General features: G+C 37.3%; 2 protein-coding genes across 4 annotated transcripts in view; one reads left to right on the forward strand and one right to left on the reverse strand.

Annotated features, from left to right (window-relative positions):
• The window catches only part of wdfy4 (WDFY family member 4), a 53249-nt gene that overhangs the window by 33533 nt on the left and 3454 nt on the right, over nt 1–16262 (forward strand). For both annotated transcript variants that reach the window (XM_017309189.1, XM_008429715.2), the window contains exons 49-62: nt 1000–1085; nt 1168–1230; nt 6206–6248; nt 6362–6481; nt 7047–7170; nt 7264–7376; nt 8327–8477; nt 10504–10595; nt 11694–11903; nt 12012–12132; nt 13975–14132; nt 15426–15584; nt 15658–15837; nt 16011–16193. In XM_017309189.1, coding sequence (XP_017164678.1) covers nt 1000–1085; nt 1168–1230; nt 6206–6248; nt 6362–6481; nt 7047–7170; nt 7264–7376; nt 8327–8477; nt 10504–10595; nt 11694–11903; nt 12012–12132; nt 13975–14132; nt 15426–15584; nt 15658–15837; nt 16011–16193 — 1803 coding nt within the window. The remainder of the gene's footprint in view (nt 1–999; nt 1086–1167; nt 1231–6205; nt 6249–6361; nt 6482–7046; nt 7171–7263; nt 7377–8326; nt 8478–10503; nt 10596–11693; nt 11904–12011; nt 12133–13974; nt 14133–15425; nt 15585–15657; nt 15838–16010; nt 16194–16262) is intronic.
• On the reverse strand, nt 1484–6151 carry lrrc18a (leucine rich repeat containing 18a). Of its 2 annotated transcripts, none has more exons than XM_008429713.2 (2): nt 5999–6151; nt 1484–2400 (listed from the first exon to the last, which is right to left on the reverse strand). In XM_008429713.2, the coding sequence occupies exon 2, from the start codon at nt 2394–2396 to the stop codon at nt 1563–1565; it is 834 nt and encodes a 277-aa protein (XP_008427935.1). In that variant the 5' UTR covers nt 2397–2400; nt 5999–6151; the 3' UTR covers nt 1484–1562. The 2 variants fall into 2 exon arrangements, with proteins under 2 accessions (XP_008427935.1, XP_008427936.1); XM_008429714.2 differs by lacking the exon at nt 5999–6151 and adding an exon at nt 5399–5807.

Raw genomic sequence — 16262 nt, forward strand, 5'->3', positions numbered from 1 at the left:
ATAGTCATTACTTAAGCCATTTTCTATTAATAGTTTATGACAAGATTAAAACAAAATTAATAATTAAGAAAGATTGGCTAAAAATAATAATGTGAATACATTAAAAATAAAAAAATAAACTAGCTAATTTTAAGGAGGACTTTTAAACAATATCTGGTGAGCTGTTCTATCAATGCATTTTTTTTTACTCTGAGACTGTGTAAACTGTAATATTTGCAATCCAAACATTGTAGTTATTGCTCTCTGCTGGTTGAATGATGTTTAAACCATTTTTATTTCAGATATTAAGGCAGATTTATTCATACACCACATTTCAGCAACATGGCAACTCGGTTATTTACCTGATTAAAAAGAAGTACAAAAAAAACAAAAAACAGCAAAATATTACATTGTAGAAGCGAAATAGAGGTAAGCAATGACGGGCTGAAAAACACACTATAATTTATGATGTTCCAGTTTTTATCAACCAGTAGCTCTAAACAGATGAGCTTTTAGACTTGATGTAAAATAACTCGGTTTTCATTTTTGCAGTTTTTTTAGAAGTTTGTTCCAGATTAGAAGAGCATGAAAACAGAATGCTGCTTTTTCATGTTTGGTTGTGATTCTGAGCATGCAGAGCAGATATAAACCCAAAGACCTGAGAGGTCTGGAAGGTTGATATGACGACAGATCTGAAAAGTTAGCTTTAGAGATGAATAAAAAAAAAATCTGTGCAGGAAATAAGTCAGAAGTCTGACTGGGCTACTCCAAAACATAATTATTACTACCAGTAAAATTTAAAATATATATTTTAAACTTAAATCTGAAAGAGTTTAATTTGGGGCTTAGCTGTATTTTTTTATACTCTGTGATCTTGTATATTTACCAGGAGGAGTAAATGTGCAATATCACATATGCATAACATGGGTTGAATAAATCCAACCTATATGTCCAAAAAGTACTATATAAACATAACAAATGTTACCATATACATTTTACTGTCTCTTTCTGCTAAACTAGGACAATACTATTGAGATTTTCATGAAAAATGGACACTCTGCATTCCTCGTATTCATGAATAAAGACCATGTCTCTGCATATAAAAGGTAACTAATTTAGACTTACTGGATCTTCGACAATTTTTCAGTAAACAGGCTTTGACCTTTGTTGTTTTTTCTCCGGCTTCAGACTGAGCAGAGTGGTGCCGGCATTAAAAGGCAGAGCACTTGCTGATGTCATCATTAATGCAAAGTAAGTGTCAATCTTTTTATTTACTTCCATGTAGATTTGTTTTACTGCCGTGATTTCCATTCGCTGTGGGTACAGACTGAGACTGCTACAAGGTGAAAGACTTGGTATTCAGCTGGCTCAGATCGAGGTTGAAACTCAACAGCTTTACTTGGCTTTTCAACTCTGTTTTATTTATGTGACAACATTAATAAAAATTGTTTTATGGAAGGAAATTGTTGTGTAAAATAAAAGTACATAATTTAAACACACCAAGTATTTCAGAATATTTTTTAATTTGGGCTCTCTTCCAGAGTTTCTAATGACAAATTTAAATTAGCAGATGGTTGATCAGTTCACCGTTTGCTTTTTAATCTCCAGAAATCCTGGGTGACTGCAGCCACCGAGTTCGGTGTCATCAACCCTGAAAATCTTTTCTTTTTCTCCTCTAACACTTCAAGCTTTTCAGTTTTTTTCTCTCCTTTTCTCTCTTTTCTTAAAATTTTTCCTGCCTCTGCTTTACATATTTTAAGGCATCTCTTGCACAAGAAGCTTTCGTGCACCAGATACAGCTCCTCTTTGTGCTCTAACTTTTCCTTTCTTATCCTCTCACTTTCGGCGTGGGCAAACATACACGGATTTCTTATCAAATTCACCTTAGTAAGGTTTCGAAGATTTGTCAGAAACTCGGGTACTTTGATGAATTGGTTATCAAACAGGGCTAATTCTTGGAGAAGCGTTAAATGCTCCAAGGTGGAAGGCAATGCATCTAGCTGGTTCAGTCCAAGGTTGAGAGTCTTCAATTGGCAGAGGAAGCCCAGTGTGGATGGTAAACCAGCAGACGTTAAGCGGTTGTTTGCCAGGTTGAGGTACGTAAGTTCAATCAGGCTGCCTATGGACTCGGGCACAGACTCCAGCTTGTTGCTGTGCAGATCGAGCCTTCTTAGCGACTTGAGGGTTCCGATGGCTTCAGGAAGCTTCTGGATCTGGTTCCGACTGAGGTCCAACTCATCCAAATTGCGCAGCTTCAAGAGACACTTTGGGAAGATGGTGAAGCCCATATTGTTGAGTACGAGTCTACGCTTTCCATCTTGGGTTACAGTTATTGCTTTCTTGGCAGCCTTGAGACTCAACTTTCTCGCACCGGATCCCTTTTTTTTGGGCACTGTGGATCCCTTTTTTTTGGGCATCGTACTGGATTGAAAAGATAAGCAAACAGATCAGTTTTGTTTTGTTTTTTTACATTTGCCGCAAGAGGCTAGTTTACAATGCTTTTAAAATAGTGCTGTGAACAATTATTTACCCCCAAGAGATTTTCTATGATTTAGCTTTTTTTGTTATGCTTAAATGTTTGAGATCATTAAAACAATATTTGATATTGAATGAAGATGCAAATGATTTCATTTATGAAAAGAAAAAACGATCAAAGCCAATAAATCAAGAAGTAATTTAAATATAACTAATCTCACAACATGAAGCAGGCTAAAACAAATTAAAGTGCAAAAAATATGTTCAAGAATAGATAGAAACCCCTAATCAATCTTAAAAGTGTAACAAAGCCATTCCTAAGGCGTTGGGACTCCAATGAACTGCACTGAAATGGAGAAACTGGGGTGAACCTTCCCAGGAGTGGCTGGCCTATAAAGAGTTCCCCAATATTCTGTCAATGACTCAATCAGGAGGTTAGAAAGAACAACATCGAGACGTCTTCAGGCCTCTCTGGGCTCTTTGAAGGTCAGAGTCCATGATTCAACATGAAAAAAGAGACTGAGCAAAAAAAGTTGCATCACAGAAGTTCCAACACAAAGGCCCATCTATATTTTTCCAAAATGTAATGCTGATGATCGCCGAGACGTTTGACATGTTTGACATAGATTTATATATTCTTATTTCCTAATAGATGAAATCATCACATTACAACTGCTTTTTTTTCTACCAAACTTATGTTAGTTTGTCATTAAAATGTCTTTGATCTTAAACATTTAAACGTGACCAAAAAAGCAAAAACGGAAGAAATCAATAAGTGGACACCTACTGCCCCTCACCTCCCCCATAACTCTCTCTGATCTACAGCATCATGCAGTAATCTAGGAAATGGACGTGTTCTGTGTATGTTGATGTGTAAGTATGCATGTGTGAGGCTGATGTGATTTATTCAAGACAAGGGCCTATGTATGGCCTGGGGCAGTGGGGAAAGCATGCACTCTGAGGAATGAGAACTTGAGCAGCGTGTGTGTCACAGTGTTGTGTCTGCATTAGAGTGTGCTCACCCTCGGTTGCCCATGGGGGTATTTAAGAGCACGACTCTCTAATTAAGGCTAATGCAGGGGAACAATAGGAGCGAGGCGATAGCAAGGAAACACACGAGCGCTGATGTTCTCACCACTCAATTGATTTCGTTTTTTGGCTCTTTTTGAGAAAAGGGGGAAAAAAAAGTGTGTGTATTTTTGACGGACAACCATGCAATGTGCTGTATGTGTGTTTGTGTACACAAAGAGTCAAATCAGGACTTTGATAAATGATAGTTGTGGAGTGTTGGGAGTGTAATGAGGGCTTTGCTCTTCTCCCCTCCCTGTCTAAAAGAGCAAGGTGTGTTTCTGTTTGTGTCTGCGTAACACCCCAAGGCCCTCTCTCGCCTCATTCATCATCCTCAGGATGAGAGAGGTTATCTGCTGGTGCTTGTTCTTATTATAACCTCCTATAGGAAACTATTGCATGAAATTATTGCCTCCAATTAGATAACACATACCGAGCCAAATGCAATGATTGATTTAGTGTAGAGCTACAAAATAATTTTATCGATATTAGGCGGTGGATAAATTTAAAATACACACTCACCTTTTAAACGTGTTTGTTTTTTATAGTTGAAACATAATATTTAAACAGTATAGAAACACTTCTTTCTTTTTACTGTCTGCCTGGCATTAAATCAGACTAAACTTTTCTTTTAATTTAAGATTATTAAACTGTTTCTATTTGATAAATGTCAGAATAATAAGTTTTTGGTACCACTGCATTTAATTCTTGTTTTCTTTAATTCCAGAATTCCTTCCATAAACCTTTTCACATTAGTTTGCTGGAATTACAATCCATTACATCAGACAGAAGTGATATACCTGAGTCAAATTTGAAGGCCACAGTGATCTGCACGCATATTCTATGAGTTAAGAGTTTTGTAAGGGCCAATTTAAAACATTGACCATGTTGTTCTTTATTTCACCATGCAGGCATCGAGTCGGTAAGCTTACTGTCACTGTCCATGTTAAAGATCCATTTTTGCCCAAGCTTAAACTTTTGGGCTGATGTCAATATTCCTGCATAAGGTTCTTTCTTCATGATATAATTTTTTCTTGATTTCCCCTGGATGAACTGGATCCAGGGGAAAATAAGATCCAGTTGCTTCCTGGATCCTCTTCCTTCTACACCAAAACACTAACACACTTTTATGCTGCCACACCCGTACCTCATCGATGGGATGGTGTTCCAAAGTTTTCAAGCTTCCCTCTTTTTTCCTCCAAATCTAATATTTATTAAAGCTAACTTCTTCCATTTTAGTTTAACCAGACCACATGGCATGTCTCCAAAATTTAAGCACGCATTTGCAAACTATAACCTAGCTTGTCACCTTTTAAAGTAAAACTCACCCCCAAACCAACCATTTTTGTTGATAAACTCTCTAAGATTATATCTTGATGTTTTTATGTGAATTTTTGTGCAATTCTTTTAGTTTTGCATTATTTGGCCTAAAACCATCTCACTGGCCTCCTTCAAACGGCTCTTAGGCATCGGAATCTTCCTATTGGTTGCAGTGTTACAGCTTGGTACAACTTTATCTTATCCTTGTCTTTGAGTATAAAAGCACAGCGCTCCCTGACAAAGTGGATAAGTTTACAACAGTGCTTCTTTCACTATGATCACAGCCCATTCACCCCCTTCATTCATTCCCACGCTCAGCAATGTTTATTGGCTCTGCCCATTTTGCTGGAATATTTCCAAATTTGCCAGGGTCGGGGTTTAGCTTATGGAGGAGGTCAGTTACACTTTAAGTAATGATTCTTTCCTCTCTGAGAAGCTTGTTAGTCAATTTAAAGTAAAATAAATTGAGGGGAAAAGAAGGGTCACAGCTTTGTATGTGTAGATAAATATCTAACTGTATATTCTCAAAATATTTCACATAAAAATTTGTACTTACCATACTTTAGCTGCTGCTTTTTTTCAGTATGTTAAGCTTGAACGGATTTCATTTTAGTGGTCAAACTAACCTTGGTCTTTGTTTTTGTAAGCTATCCCTGTAAATGTTGCAGAAATAGCTCGTACAGTACTCACTAATCCTTTCAAAGGGACATATAACAGTTTGCATACTGAGCCTTCTTTCCCCAAACCAAGAAAGATTTCTCTTGTTTATTAATGTTGCTTAGCAACTGAGGTGCTTTGACTTTATCGTCTTGTTACTAGCCCACAGAGGAGGAGGAGATTTCAGAAACGGCGGACCACTTTTACGATTTAGATTGGATGTGTTTGGATAGTTGTTTCAGAAATAATGAAATGCTCAGCGTTGTGGCCATTTTATATAAATTCTTTTTCAAGTTATTTTCATATCCTGATAAAATAATTTTTAACTGGGTAAATTCTGCACTTTTTTTGGGAGATTTTTTTTGTTGTAATGTGAACTTTTATCTGACTGAAAGATGTAACAAAAATGAATGATATAAAAAGATAAATATTTGTTTTCTAAGCTGTGAAGTAGGAAATCCTTTGACAGTGTAAGTCAATCCACTTTAGCTGAACTCACCTCTATAACTGCTCCTACAGCTGTATGCACACAGTTTCGTGAGTCTCTCAGCCCTTCTCTGCTGCTGCTTCTGAACTCTGGCTCTGGTTGTATTTAAATTTTGGCTGCTAGGCAACAGAGCAAGCAAAGAAAATCTGTGCTGGTAAGGGCTGTTCAGTACTCAGTCTCTGTTGCTAATTCAAAGTGTTTTCTTTTATTGTTCTTTAGAAAGACTCCAGTGGTTGAAAAGACAGCCCTTGTTAAATGGCAGGTAATGTAAAAAGCATGATGCTGTGTTCAAAAATGCGTTACATCCTCACTAAATGGCTGAGTATTATTCATGGTGGTATTTAGAAAGTTTTATGTTGTGTGTTTTCATTCTAGAAAGGCGAGATGAGCAACTTTGAGTATTTGATGCACCTGAACACTATTTCTGGGAGGACGTACAATGACTTGATGCAGTATCCGGTTTTCCCCTGGATCCTGGCTGACTATCAGTCAGAGGTAGAATCTCACACATGCTTTAGACCAGAGGTCTGCAACCTGTGGCTTTTTAACAAAATGCAGCTTTCAACCTTTCTGCTTTGGCTCCCTGAAACTTTGAGCTGAATTGACATGAACTCTTAATAATGATTTAAGATTAAGTGGTCTGATTCAAATTTTCTGAGTGACTGGTTTTTTTTAATAACCCCAAGTCGTAATCACCAAAATAACTTCAATAAATGCTTAAAACATATTGAGCATATTTTATATTTCAAGAATCTACATGCATTTCTGAGTTACTTGAGTAAATTTTATGGAAGTTTTAGCCCACAAATGTATGTACATGCAGGAAAAATCTGAAATAAGAGCTGGACTTTTTACTTTATTTTAACCCCTTTTCTACATTCTCAGCAAAAATCACCTCTATGATTTGATACTAAAACTATGTTATGCTAGAGGTAGATTTTATTAACTGGAGAAAATGGCAAAAATTACTATTTGGATCACAAAGGTTGTAGAAGACTCTTACACATTTTCATCATGCAATGGATTAAAGTTTTCTTTTCTTAATCTCTGACCTCAATAGACACTGGATCTCTCAAATCCCACAACTTTCCGTGACTTGTCCAAGCCAATGGGAGCCCAGACAGAGAAAAGGAGACAAATGTTTATGGAGAGATATGATGAGGTGGAAAACGCTGGGGATGAAGGTCTCTTGACTTCTTTTCATTTTTAAAGCCTACCATTTAAAAGTTTTACTCTTTAAAACCTCATCTCACTGTTCTAATATGTTTCTCTCTCAGTGGCAGATATGTCAGCACGTTGCCACTACTGCACCCACTACTCATCTGCCATCATTGTGTCCTCCTTCCTTGTAAGAATGGAGCCTTTTTCACACACTTTCCAGGCTCTTCAGGTGAGACCAGACACACTAGGGAATGCAAATTTTAATATTTGATATGTTTAAACACCTGGCTTAAACAAATGGGTTATTAGCAAGCTTCTGCAGAACCTAATGACAGAAAAATGTGAAAAGGACTGGGTGAAGAACTGAAGGACCCACTACTCTCTTCAAAAATGAATTTGCATTTTAACAAAAACGGCATAAAATGTTGGCATTGTTCTTAAAGAAATAACTACGTACGGGCTTACTATCATACTGTTTTGTCTTAATTTGTCTTACATGTGAAGAAACTCTACTATGTTGTCTTCAGTTACCCACAGGAAACGGAGCTCTGGATTCTCATTGACATTCATCATTATGTCATTTTTAAACTTATTTTCAAACATTATTGAGCTAATACCGTGGATCTAATATCAACTGTTTTCAGTGTACTTTTTTGATGTGAAAGCAAATTATAGAGACATTTTTAATATATATGCAAATAATTACAAACGGCACATAAAAGGAGAAAATCCAAATGGCCACAGATGTTGGCAATTTACAATCGAGCATCCAGTTGATTATAATGAAAAGGCATGCATATTTGATAGTCTGAATAAAGCAATAAAGATGTTCATCTGGTGAACTGGGATGCCTTTTTGTCTTCTAAAGCGCATAACAGGCATGCAGTAATATCCATAACTGAATTTGCATCTTTAACTGAGTTTACTGCTGTATATGCTATTTTCATTCATTGAGGTAATTGTTTTACTTCAAATTACATTCCCTCTCATGAGATCTGCACTGAAATTATGGAATTTTACATTATGATGAAAAGCTTTTTTCTTATAGCAGCAAATATCCATGTGAAATATGGTTCACTGAACAAAATTAGATTTTTTTTTTTTCCAGCACGCTTGTCGAAAAGTTGAGCCCAGAAGTGTGCTGAGAGTCTGACAGTGATGTTTTTCATTCTGCTGCAGGGAGGGTTTGACATCCCTGAGCGGATGTTCTTCAGTATAAAGAAAGAGTGGGAGTCGGCGTCCAGAGACAACATGGGAGATGTCAGAGAACTGATCCCAGAGTTCTTCTACCTACCCGACTTTCTGCTCAACTCCAATCACATCCTGCTTGGTCAGCAGCCAAATCCTTCTCTGTATCTAAATTACAAATTGCACATGTGAGACAGAATGCCAAAAGTGAAAAAAATAAAATAAAATTAATATCACTTTTTTATAATTATGGAATCAAAAGTTCAAAACACTTGTTGCTATAAATATCTGAGCTTGTTTGCAGATGTTTAACAACAAATATCACAATTTTGAGTTTCTACCGTCGGTATTCTGGCTTCTGTGACTTTTTGTTCACACTTATTTTTCAGTTTTTTTGTTATTTATTTAGTGTGTTTTCACAATAATATTTGTAAAATGATGATAAAAAAAGACTTAGTCCCATCTCTCCACTCTTGGAACCTGTGAGGTGGTAAATATTCATTAAATTACCCCATTAAGCATATTTATGGAGCATACATAAATGAACCTTCACATGATGCAATTTCACACTTGCATGTATGAAAGTTTTGATATTTTATTTCACATGGATCCAAGACTGCAACCAATGCAAGCGTATTCCATCACTGAAGTTTTGAGAAATATTTCAGAACCACAAATTGTGTCAAATTTGCCAGTTTGATTCAGGATTCAATAGAATTTCTTTTCAAGACCGAGATCAGACATGATGCCATTGAGTATAGAGCAGCAGTCCTCCATCTCAGTAATGAGGCACACATGTGACCAAGATAATAAAATATCTTCATCTTTCTTAACTACTGTTACAAACTTTATAACACTTGTTGCTAATGAGCTTAAAACAGCATGACTAGGCAGTGTCAAAGACAAATGTGCTTATTCGTATTTAATGATCTTCACTGGGGGGAAATGTTTTATATCCATTGCATACGGGGGAAAAACATCAAGTTTGTTATATGAACTACACTTATTCTAGGTATGAGCTGATTAAGACACTTTACAAGAAACACAGAAACACCAGACCAGGTGTAACCTCTATCAAGATAGAAAATGGAGAACATAAAATTAATAATTTTTTTTTTTTAAGTTGCAAATACCGTTTTTTTTTTAACCTCTGTTTTCTAAAACAAAAACTGTAATAATAGAACCACTCAAAACATCAGAATATGCTCGATTTCCATGATTTATTTACTGCTTTTCGTTTGTAGATTAAAAAGCATTCCAATGATGTTACTTTGACTTTGGAAACCATTCTCCAAAGTTTTGTAGTGTGTTTCATCTGAAGTGGTGTACATGTGCAATGTGGATGTTGTGTGAAAGCTGTGGCAGTCAGGCTGCAGAAAACTCTTGACAGATTAGCTTAGCTGTTGGTCAAATTGTTTATGCCACGGTGTTAAATCTGTAGGAAGAATATTTGGGAGCATTATTTATAGTCAAAAATACTTTAGTATGATGGACTTTTAAGAATGAGCAATGCCAGGCGGTATTGGTGTAAAACTAGGGGTCTGGAAAAGAAACATTTTGCCCATTGTTCAGTTTGGCGAATCTGTTAATCTTTTATAGGTCTTGGGAGGCTTTTTAAAGTACATGGCATTACTCTTTGAAATGCCAGGAGATTTTAGATAAGTTTACCAACCTCCACCAGTAAACTGTGGAGGATAATGATCCCAAACATATGGCCAAACTATGACAGAGATGGTTCACCAGACACATAATCGACCTCCTTCCATCAACATCATAGAACTCAAATCTAAATCCAACAAAGACTTAACAGCCGTAATGTCAGCATTGCCGTTTATAGTTATAGCTGTATTTTTTCCTCCTCTCAATCATTCTACTCGCATTGAACTCCTTCTAAAAAGAAAAACAGTAAGAGTTTAGCAATAAAAGTTGACTTTATTAGAGTATTTTTTTACATCTTCACCTGGGTTAGTTATAAATTTGGCTAGCTTTGCATGCATTAGATTCTACTGCGTTGCATCTTTATCCAGTAAGACTTGCACGAGCTGGGGAACAAAAATCCAAAATATTTCTATACAGTTTTAAATGTTCTTTCCATATATTGTTTTTAAAGCTCCACAGCTTGCAGGGAAGTTTCCTCAGTTTGATGCGATATATCCATACGTTTTCAGGTCGTATGGAGGACGGTACTGCTTTGGGAGATGTGGAACTGCCTCCGTGGGCCAAAGGTGACCCCCAGGAGTTCATTAGGATCCATCGAGAGGTCAGTAACACCTGACCTCGCTAGGTTTCCCTGCTCCAATTGGTCAGTCTGACCAGTTCTAAAGTGGGATTTTTCCCACAAGGCCTAACGTTTGCCAATACTGTCTGATTTATTTAGACAGAAGGTTCACTGTTTTGGTATCTCTAAACAAATATGCGCTGTGCACATGACAGCATAGCTGTTTGCCTTCATTCTTTCAGCTACAATATGAGTTTTTCATAGCAGTCATTGTTTTATTCTTTAGATTCTTTCAGCTGTTTTGTCCCATTGATATCTGTGCTGTTCTCAAACATAATGCCTAGTTTTCTTTTTCCTTCCCAAGAAACTGCATAAATAGCCATGTTAGGTTCGGATTATGACAGCATGCCCATTTAAAGTGATTCATGCAGGCACAAGACTTTCTCTTTTTCATAAGGCCATTACTTCAGCCAGCTGTTAATGAGCTGAATGTTCTCTGTGTTCTCTGTCAGCCTCCTGTTTTCTTTCCCTGCGTGGGGGTTTCTGTGTTTCTTTGTCGCTCTGATTTCTTTAGTATGACCCTCCCTTTTTTTCATTCCTTGGGCATCTATGATGGTTATCGCTCTGTAATCTACTGAACTTCCCATATTCCCTACCATTCTCATAAAATTAGTGACTTCAAAAGATTGTGTTTTTTTTTCTTCCACAGACAAATTAACTCAGGACAAAATATCCTTGTTGTAATGTTTTCTTTTTCACGATGGGTTTATTACAGCAAGGATGTAGCTGGTCATAATGCCCACTTTCCCTTATTAACTCTTTGAAACCAATCTCTGGCTAATTCCACCCAAATCATTCTCTAATTCTAGTATATGGATAAGCTCATAACATAGCTCTACAACCTTTTTCTGTTTCCAAACTTCTAAATTGACTTTTGGAAGAAATCATTGTGCACCTGAATAGCATTATCGCCTGTGCAATCTGAAAGAAGTTTTGCATATTGCAAACTTTGATGCTACCAGTTTCAGTGGTGGTTCATGTCCAAAAATGGCTATTGTAGTTGCAACACAAATCTGAACTTCTGTAATATTGTCTAACTAGTTGTTTGTTCTACTCTAACTCCTGTTGCGTTTTCACTAGGCCCTAGAAAGTGACTATGTGAGTTCTCGCCTCCACCTGTGGATCGACCTGATCTTTGGATACAGACAACAAGGTCCAGCGGCAGTGGAAAGTGTCAATACATTCCACCCTTATTTCTACGCCCAGAGGGGCCGACAAGATGCAAAAGACCCCATGATAAGGAGCACAATCTTAGGCTACGTCAGCAACTTTGGCCAGATTCCTAGACAGGTGACATTGCAATATATTTGCATATGTGTTACATGTTATAATATATATGCATACTATTGTCCTTTAAAGGAAAATCTTTGTAGTCATTAGTTTGTATATTTCCCATAGCTTTTCACCAAGCCTCATGCGCCTCGCAGTGGCTCTAAGAAAGATGGATTGGCTCCCTCTCATCCAACTCCATTTTTTTTCAACCTGGATACACTAAGGACACCTACACAACCGTTCAGAGGTACAGCTTCACCATTACAGAGGGGTTAGATTGTATGTTAGATGTAGGATTGTAATGTATTCAGGTTCAACTTCCTGTTACTACAAATGCTGTGCCTTATTTTGCTTCTGGGGAGATTACTTTTTAATTTTCATCATTTGCTTTTAAAGTAATAAACAAGGTCCTAAAACAAAAGCTTTGGCACTCTGGTCTATGCTCAGTAATTTCCTTTGGGTGCAAATCAGATTTTTCAGATGTTTGCAGCAGCTCAAATTTCTGATGTTTTTGTTTGATGAAGTTTGACTATTTTGCCAGCAAACCATTAAATTTTGGCTTACATAGAGCCCCACAAACATCCAGACGCAACTTGTATAACAGCAGTGGAAAAGGCTTCCCCAAGTCTAGGTATGACTCTTTGGGTCCCACACAGTTCCTTTAAGCTTCTTGAGTACTCTGCATAGCCTGCTTATATTCACAAATACATATTATTGTCTCTGATGGCATAAACAAACAAACTAACTGATGTGGACCAAAAGTACTGAGTTTACACATAATTAAAAACAAGATCGCATTTAATTTAAATTACTTAAAATATTTGCCAGATTTCTTTTGCTTCAATGTATTTTTATATGAAATAAACATTCTCCTGACATATAGAGAAAGATGCACCGCTTATATCTTCTTTCGAACGCAGACTGTCCAAACTGGCGAAAATCCACAAATACTTGAGTCTCCCTCTAAAAACGCATACAGCAGTCTAATTTATTACTTAAAATCTCAAATATAACTTAATATGCATCAATTTACACAGTGGAAACTATTTTCGCAATACTTTAAAAGCTAATTTAGTTTTCATTTTCCCCACTCTTGTGGTTTCAGCCAATCGGCGCCAAGCAGTCTGGATAAGCTTGCTTTGCAAACGCTAGCCAATAGTGTCCCAAGTATTATATTTAAAGATTGGACACAATACTAACCGTTTTGTTACTATTGATAGCATAGTCAGATTCTGCTGAATATGCTATATCTCACTGTTTTGTTGTACCTCTTTTAATTTATACCTTACCATTATATGTCTGTTATTATATGCTGGATGTACTCGGGTCTCGAGGGAATGATTGAAACGCAGTGAGAACGTCCATAGATTAATTTATCCTACAGAAGGGTAGAAGGAGCTATCTGCTGGAGCTACAATATGGAGATGACTCTTCAGCTGAGCTCTACTTAATAATCTGAATATCCCTACAGACCCACTGAAGCAGAAGAGATGAATCTGTGAATGCTTAGGGAGAGATTCCTGCATATTACATTTCATATTAAATCTTGGAGTGTCTGATCCGATCAATAAGGAGATGGAGATGAATAGGAGGAGGAACGTTAAGACCAGTGCAGACGGAAGTTCTTCCAGGGGATTTTAGACGCAGATCTGGCAAATGGATGTAATGATTTCTGCCTTTTCCTGTATGAATAGGTCAATTACAGGCACAATTACTGCCTCTTGTAAGTTTTCTCACCCACATCTGCCTGCTTTCATCCTGTCTTGGATGCAGGTGCCCCCCAGGACAAAGCTCTGCTTCTTGTAAACTGGGAGAAGCTGTTTTAATTGCCCAATTTTCTCTGGTCAGTTCAATGAAATTCTTTGCAAGTTTATGGACCTACTGAACTCTTTAATGTGATGCTTTGAAGAGCTATTAGTTTTATTTGGCCTGATGTGTTCACCGATACTCACCAAATACAAGATTACCTTTTGACGTACAGCTTTACTCCATATCTTTATGGTATACATGCTGGGCAGTAACAGATTTTGTTTTGTAATTTCAAATCCTCTTGCTTTTACTAATAAAGTAGTTCTGAACCTTATTGCAGAGCTACCAAGAGGTCCGGTGGGTCAAATATTATGCCATGAAAAAGACGTTTTGGTCGTGGAGAAGAACCGGTTACTCATGTCGCCTCCATCTGGCTGCTTCTTCAGCTGGGGATTTCCAGACAACAGCTGTGCCTTTGGAAACTATGCCACAGAGAAGGTATTTACCGTACGCTGGCTTCCTAGAGTGCACACCCCTGTTAAATTGTCCTGTTTTTGTCATGTAAAAAAATGCTTACAAAGCTTTTCGACCTTTAATTTGACACTTTAGCCATACAGTTAAACTGAAAAACAAATGTGTTTAGATGGAAATTGTTAAAAATAAAAAGCTACAAGGAACTGGCTGCAAACATGCACACATTTTTAAGCCAACGCTTTAATTTTTCTTTAGCCTTTAGTGATTTTTTTTCTTTTTTTTAATTAGCTCCTCCAGTAATTTGTAGTGAATCTGATCACCCTAGATTAAAGTTAACTTTATCTCTTGGATTTTTCGCTGATATTTGCTCATTTTCATTCTTTAGCTAAAGCCATGTTTTTCAGAGAGGATCAAATGTATCTCAATGTGCAAATGTATCTGTCAGGAAAAGGATACATAAATTCTACATATCACGTGTCGCTGCACCATGGAAAAATGAAGAAAGTTATTACTAACTGGAGAAAATATGAGACACCACCGCGAAATGTGAAAATGTTACTCAAAACTGTAAAAAAAAGAAAAAAAAAAGAGGATGAACTAAGCACAGATTTTTTTTCAAGAGGATTCCAGCATCGTTAAAGGAGCTGCATTAATTTCTGAAAAGTGCCACTTGTATTGTAAAATATGTTTTGGTCCAGGTTTGGTTGTATGGTTTGATTCTAGATCTCTAGACCAGGACCATTTGCTGCGTGTCTCTTTTTTTTTCTCTCTTTACACACTCCTGTTTTCAAGAAAAGACTTTTCAATTAAAAGTCAGTTAATTTTGTTAGATTTTAAGTCTTTCCACAGAACATACTGTAAGTCATGATACAAAAACTATTTTGTGTATTTGTGCTGTCATTATTAGACACACAAGTAATTTAAAGTTTCTTTAATGCAAAGAACCTAGAGGAAAAAACATAGTGGAAGCAAAGAAAACAGTCCATGTTAAAGGTCCACACATTTTTAAAGATTTGCTACTATATGATAATCTTATCCACATTATTATAAGTGGTTATGTTGAAAAGTCAAAATTAGGGGAGAAGTCTATAGATATTTGCAATCAAGACTTTTTAAAAAGCTAGTATCTATCTGAACGTATGAAATTAAATAAACAGAAGGTCCTTTTTGATTTTGTTTGGGTGTTTTTAGTTTTAAGATACATTTTTATTGCTACAGCTTTTATTCGAAAGGTTAAAAATTCTAAAATTGTTACAATTGTCCATACAAAGACTTTTCATAATTTGATATCATTAACGGATAAATGAATATTTCCAGCACTTTGCAGTAAGCGAGAGTTTGTGTGACTGGGGGGAGACGTTGTGCGCCGCCTGCCCCAACATGACCACCGTCATCACTGCAGGAAGCAGCACTGTTGTGTGTGTGTGGGAAGTGGTGGTCGGCAAGGACAAACTTTCTCACATGAAACTCAGACAGGTGAGTCTGTCTGCTAGTTTATTCACTCTAGCTACATAGCAGTGCTTCTCTCTGACTCTCCCGTGTTTCGCAGCCCTTATACGGTCACACTGACACGGTGACGTGCCTGGCTGTGTCTGAGGGCCACAGCTTGATAGTGAGCGGCTCCCGTGACCTCACTTGCATCCTCTGGGATTTGGAGGAGCTAAGTTATGTCACCCAGTTAGCAGGACACGCGGGCAGCATCTCTGCTCTGGCTATCAATGATCTCACCGTAAGTTCGCTTTCTCTCTGTTTTTTCTTTTTACGACCATGAAATTAGCCCACAGCGTGTGGAAGGGAGGATCCTCACTGCTGACAGTGGGCATATCCTCTTTGTGTTTTGCTTGTTTCGTGCACTCCTGTGTGCGCACGTTTGAACATCAACACCTTTCTGCTTTGTCCAAGGGTGAGATTGTGTCCTGTGTGGGTCCTCTGCTTTACCTGTGGACCATGAAGGGCCAGCTGCTGGCTTGCACAGGAACTTCCTCCGGGCCTCAGGCAGACATCCTGTGTGTCAGCTTCACACAGCGACATGAGTGGGATTCCAGGAATGTTATTGTCACAGGCTGTACAGATGGCATTATTCGGGTAAGTTCTCTCTATTTAGGCATAGTGCCTAGCAGAACTATTTATAACTCATGCATGTTTATATATATA

The sequence above is a fragment of the Poecilia reticulata genome, linkage group LG15 (assembly GCF_000633615.1).
Source record: "Poecilia reticulata strain Guanapo linkage group LG15, Guppy_female_1.0+MT, whole genome shotgun sequence".
NCBI lineage: Eukaryota > Metazoa > Chordata > Actinopteri > Cyprinodontiformes > Poeciliidae > Poecilia > Poecilia reticulata.

Bases quoted from the DNA above. Each gene is read 5' to 3' on its own strand.
- lrrc18a (XM_008429713.2), bottom strand. From the start codon at position 2,396: ATGCCCAAAAAAAAGGGATCCACAGTGCCCAAAAAAAAGGGATCCGGT.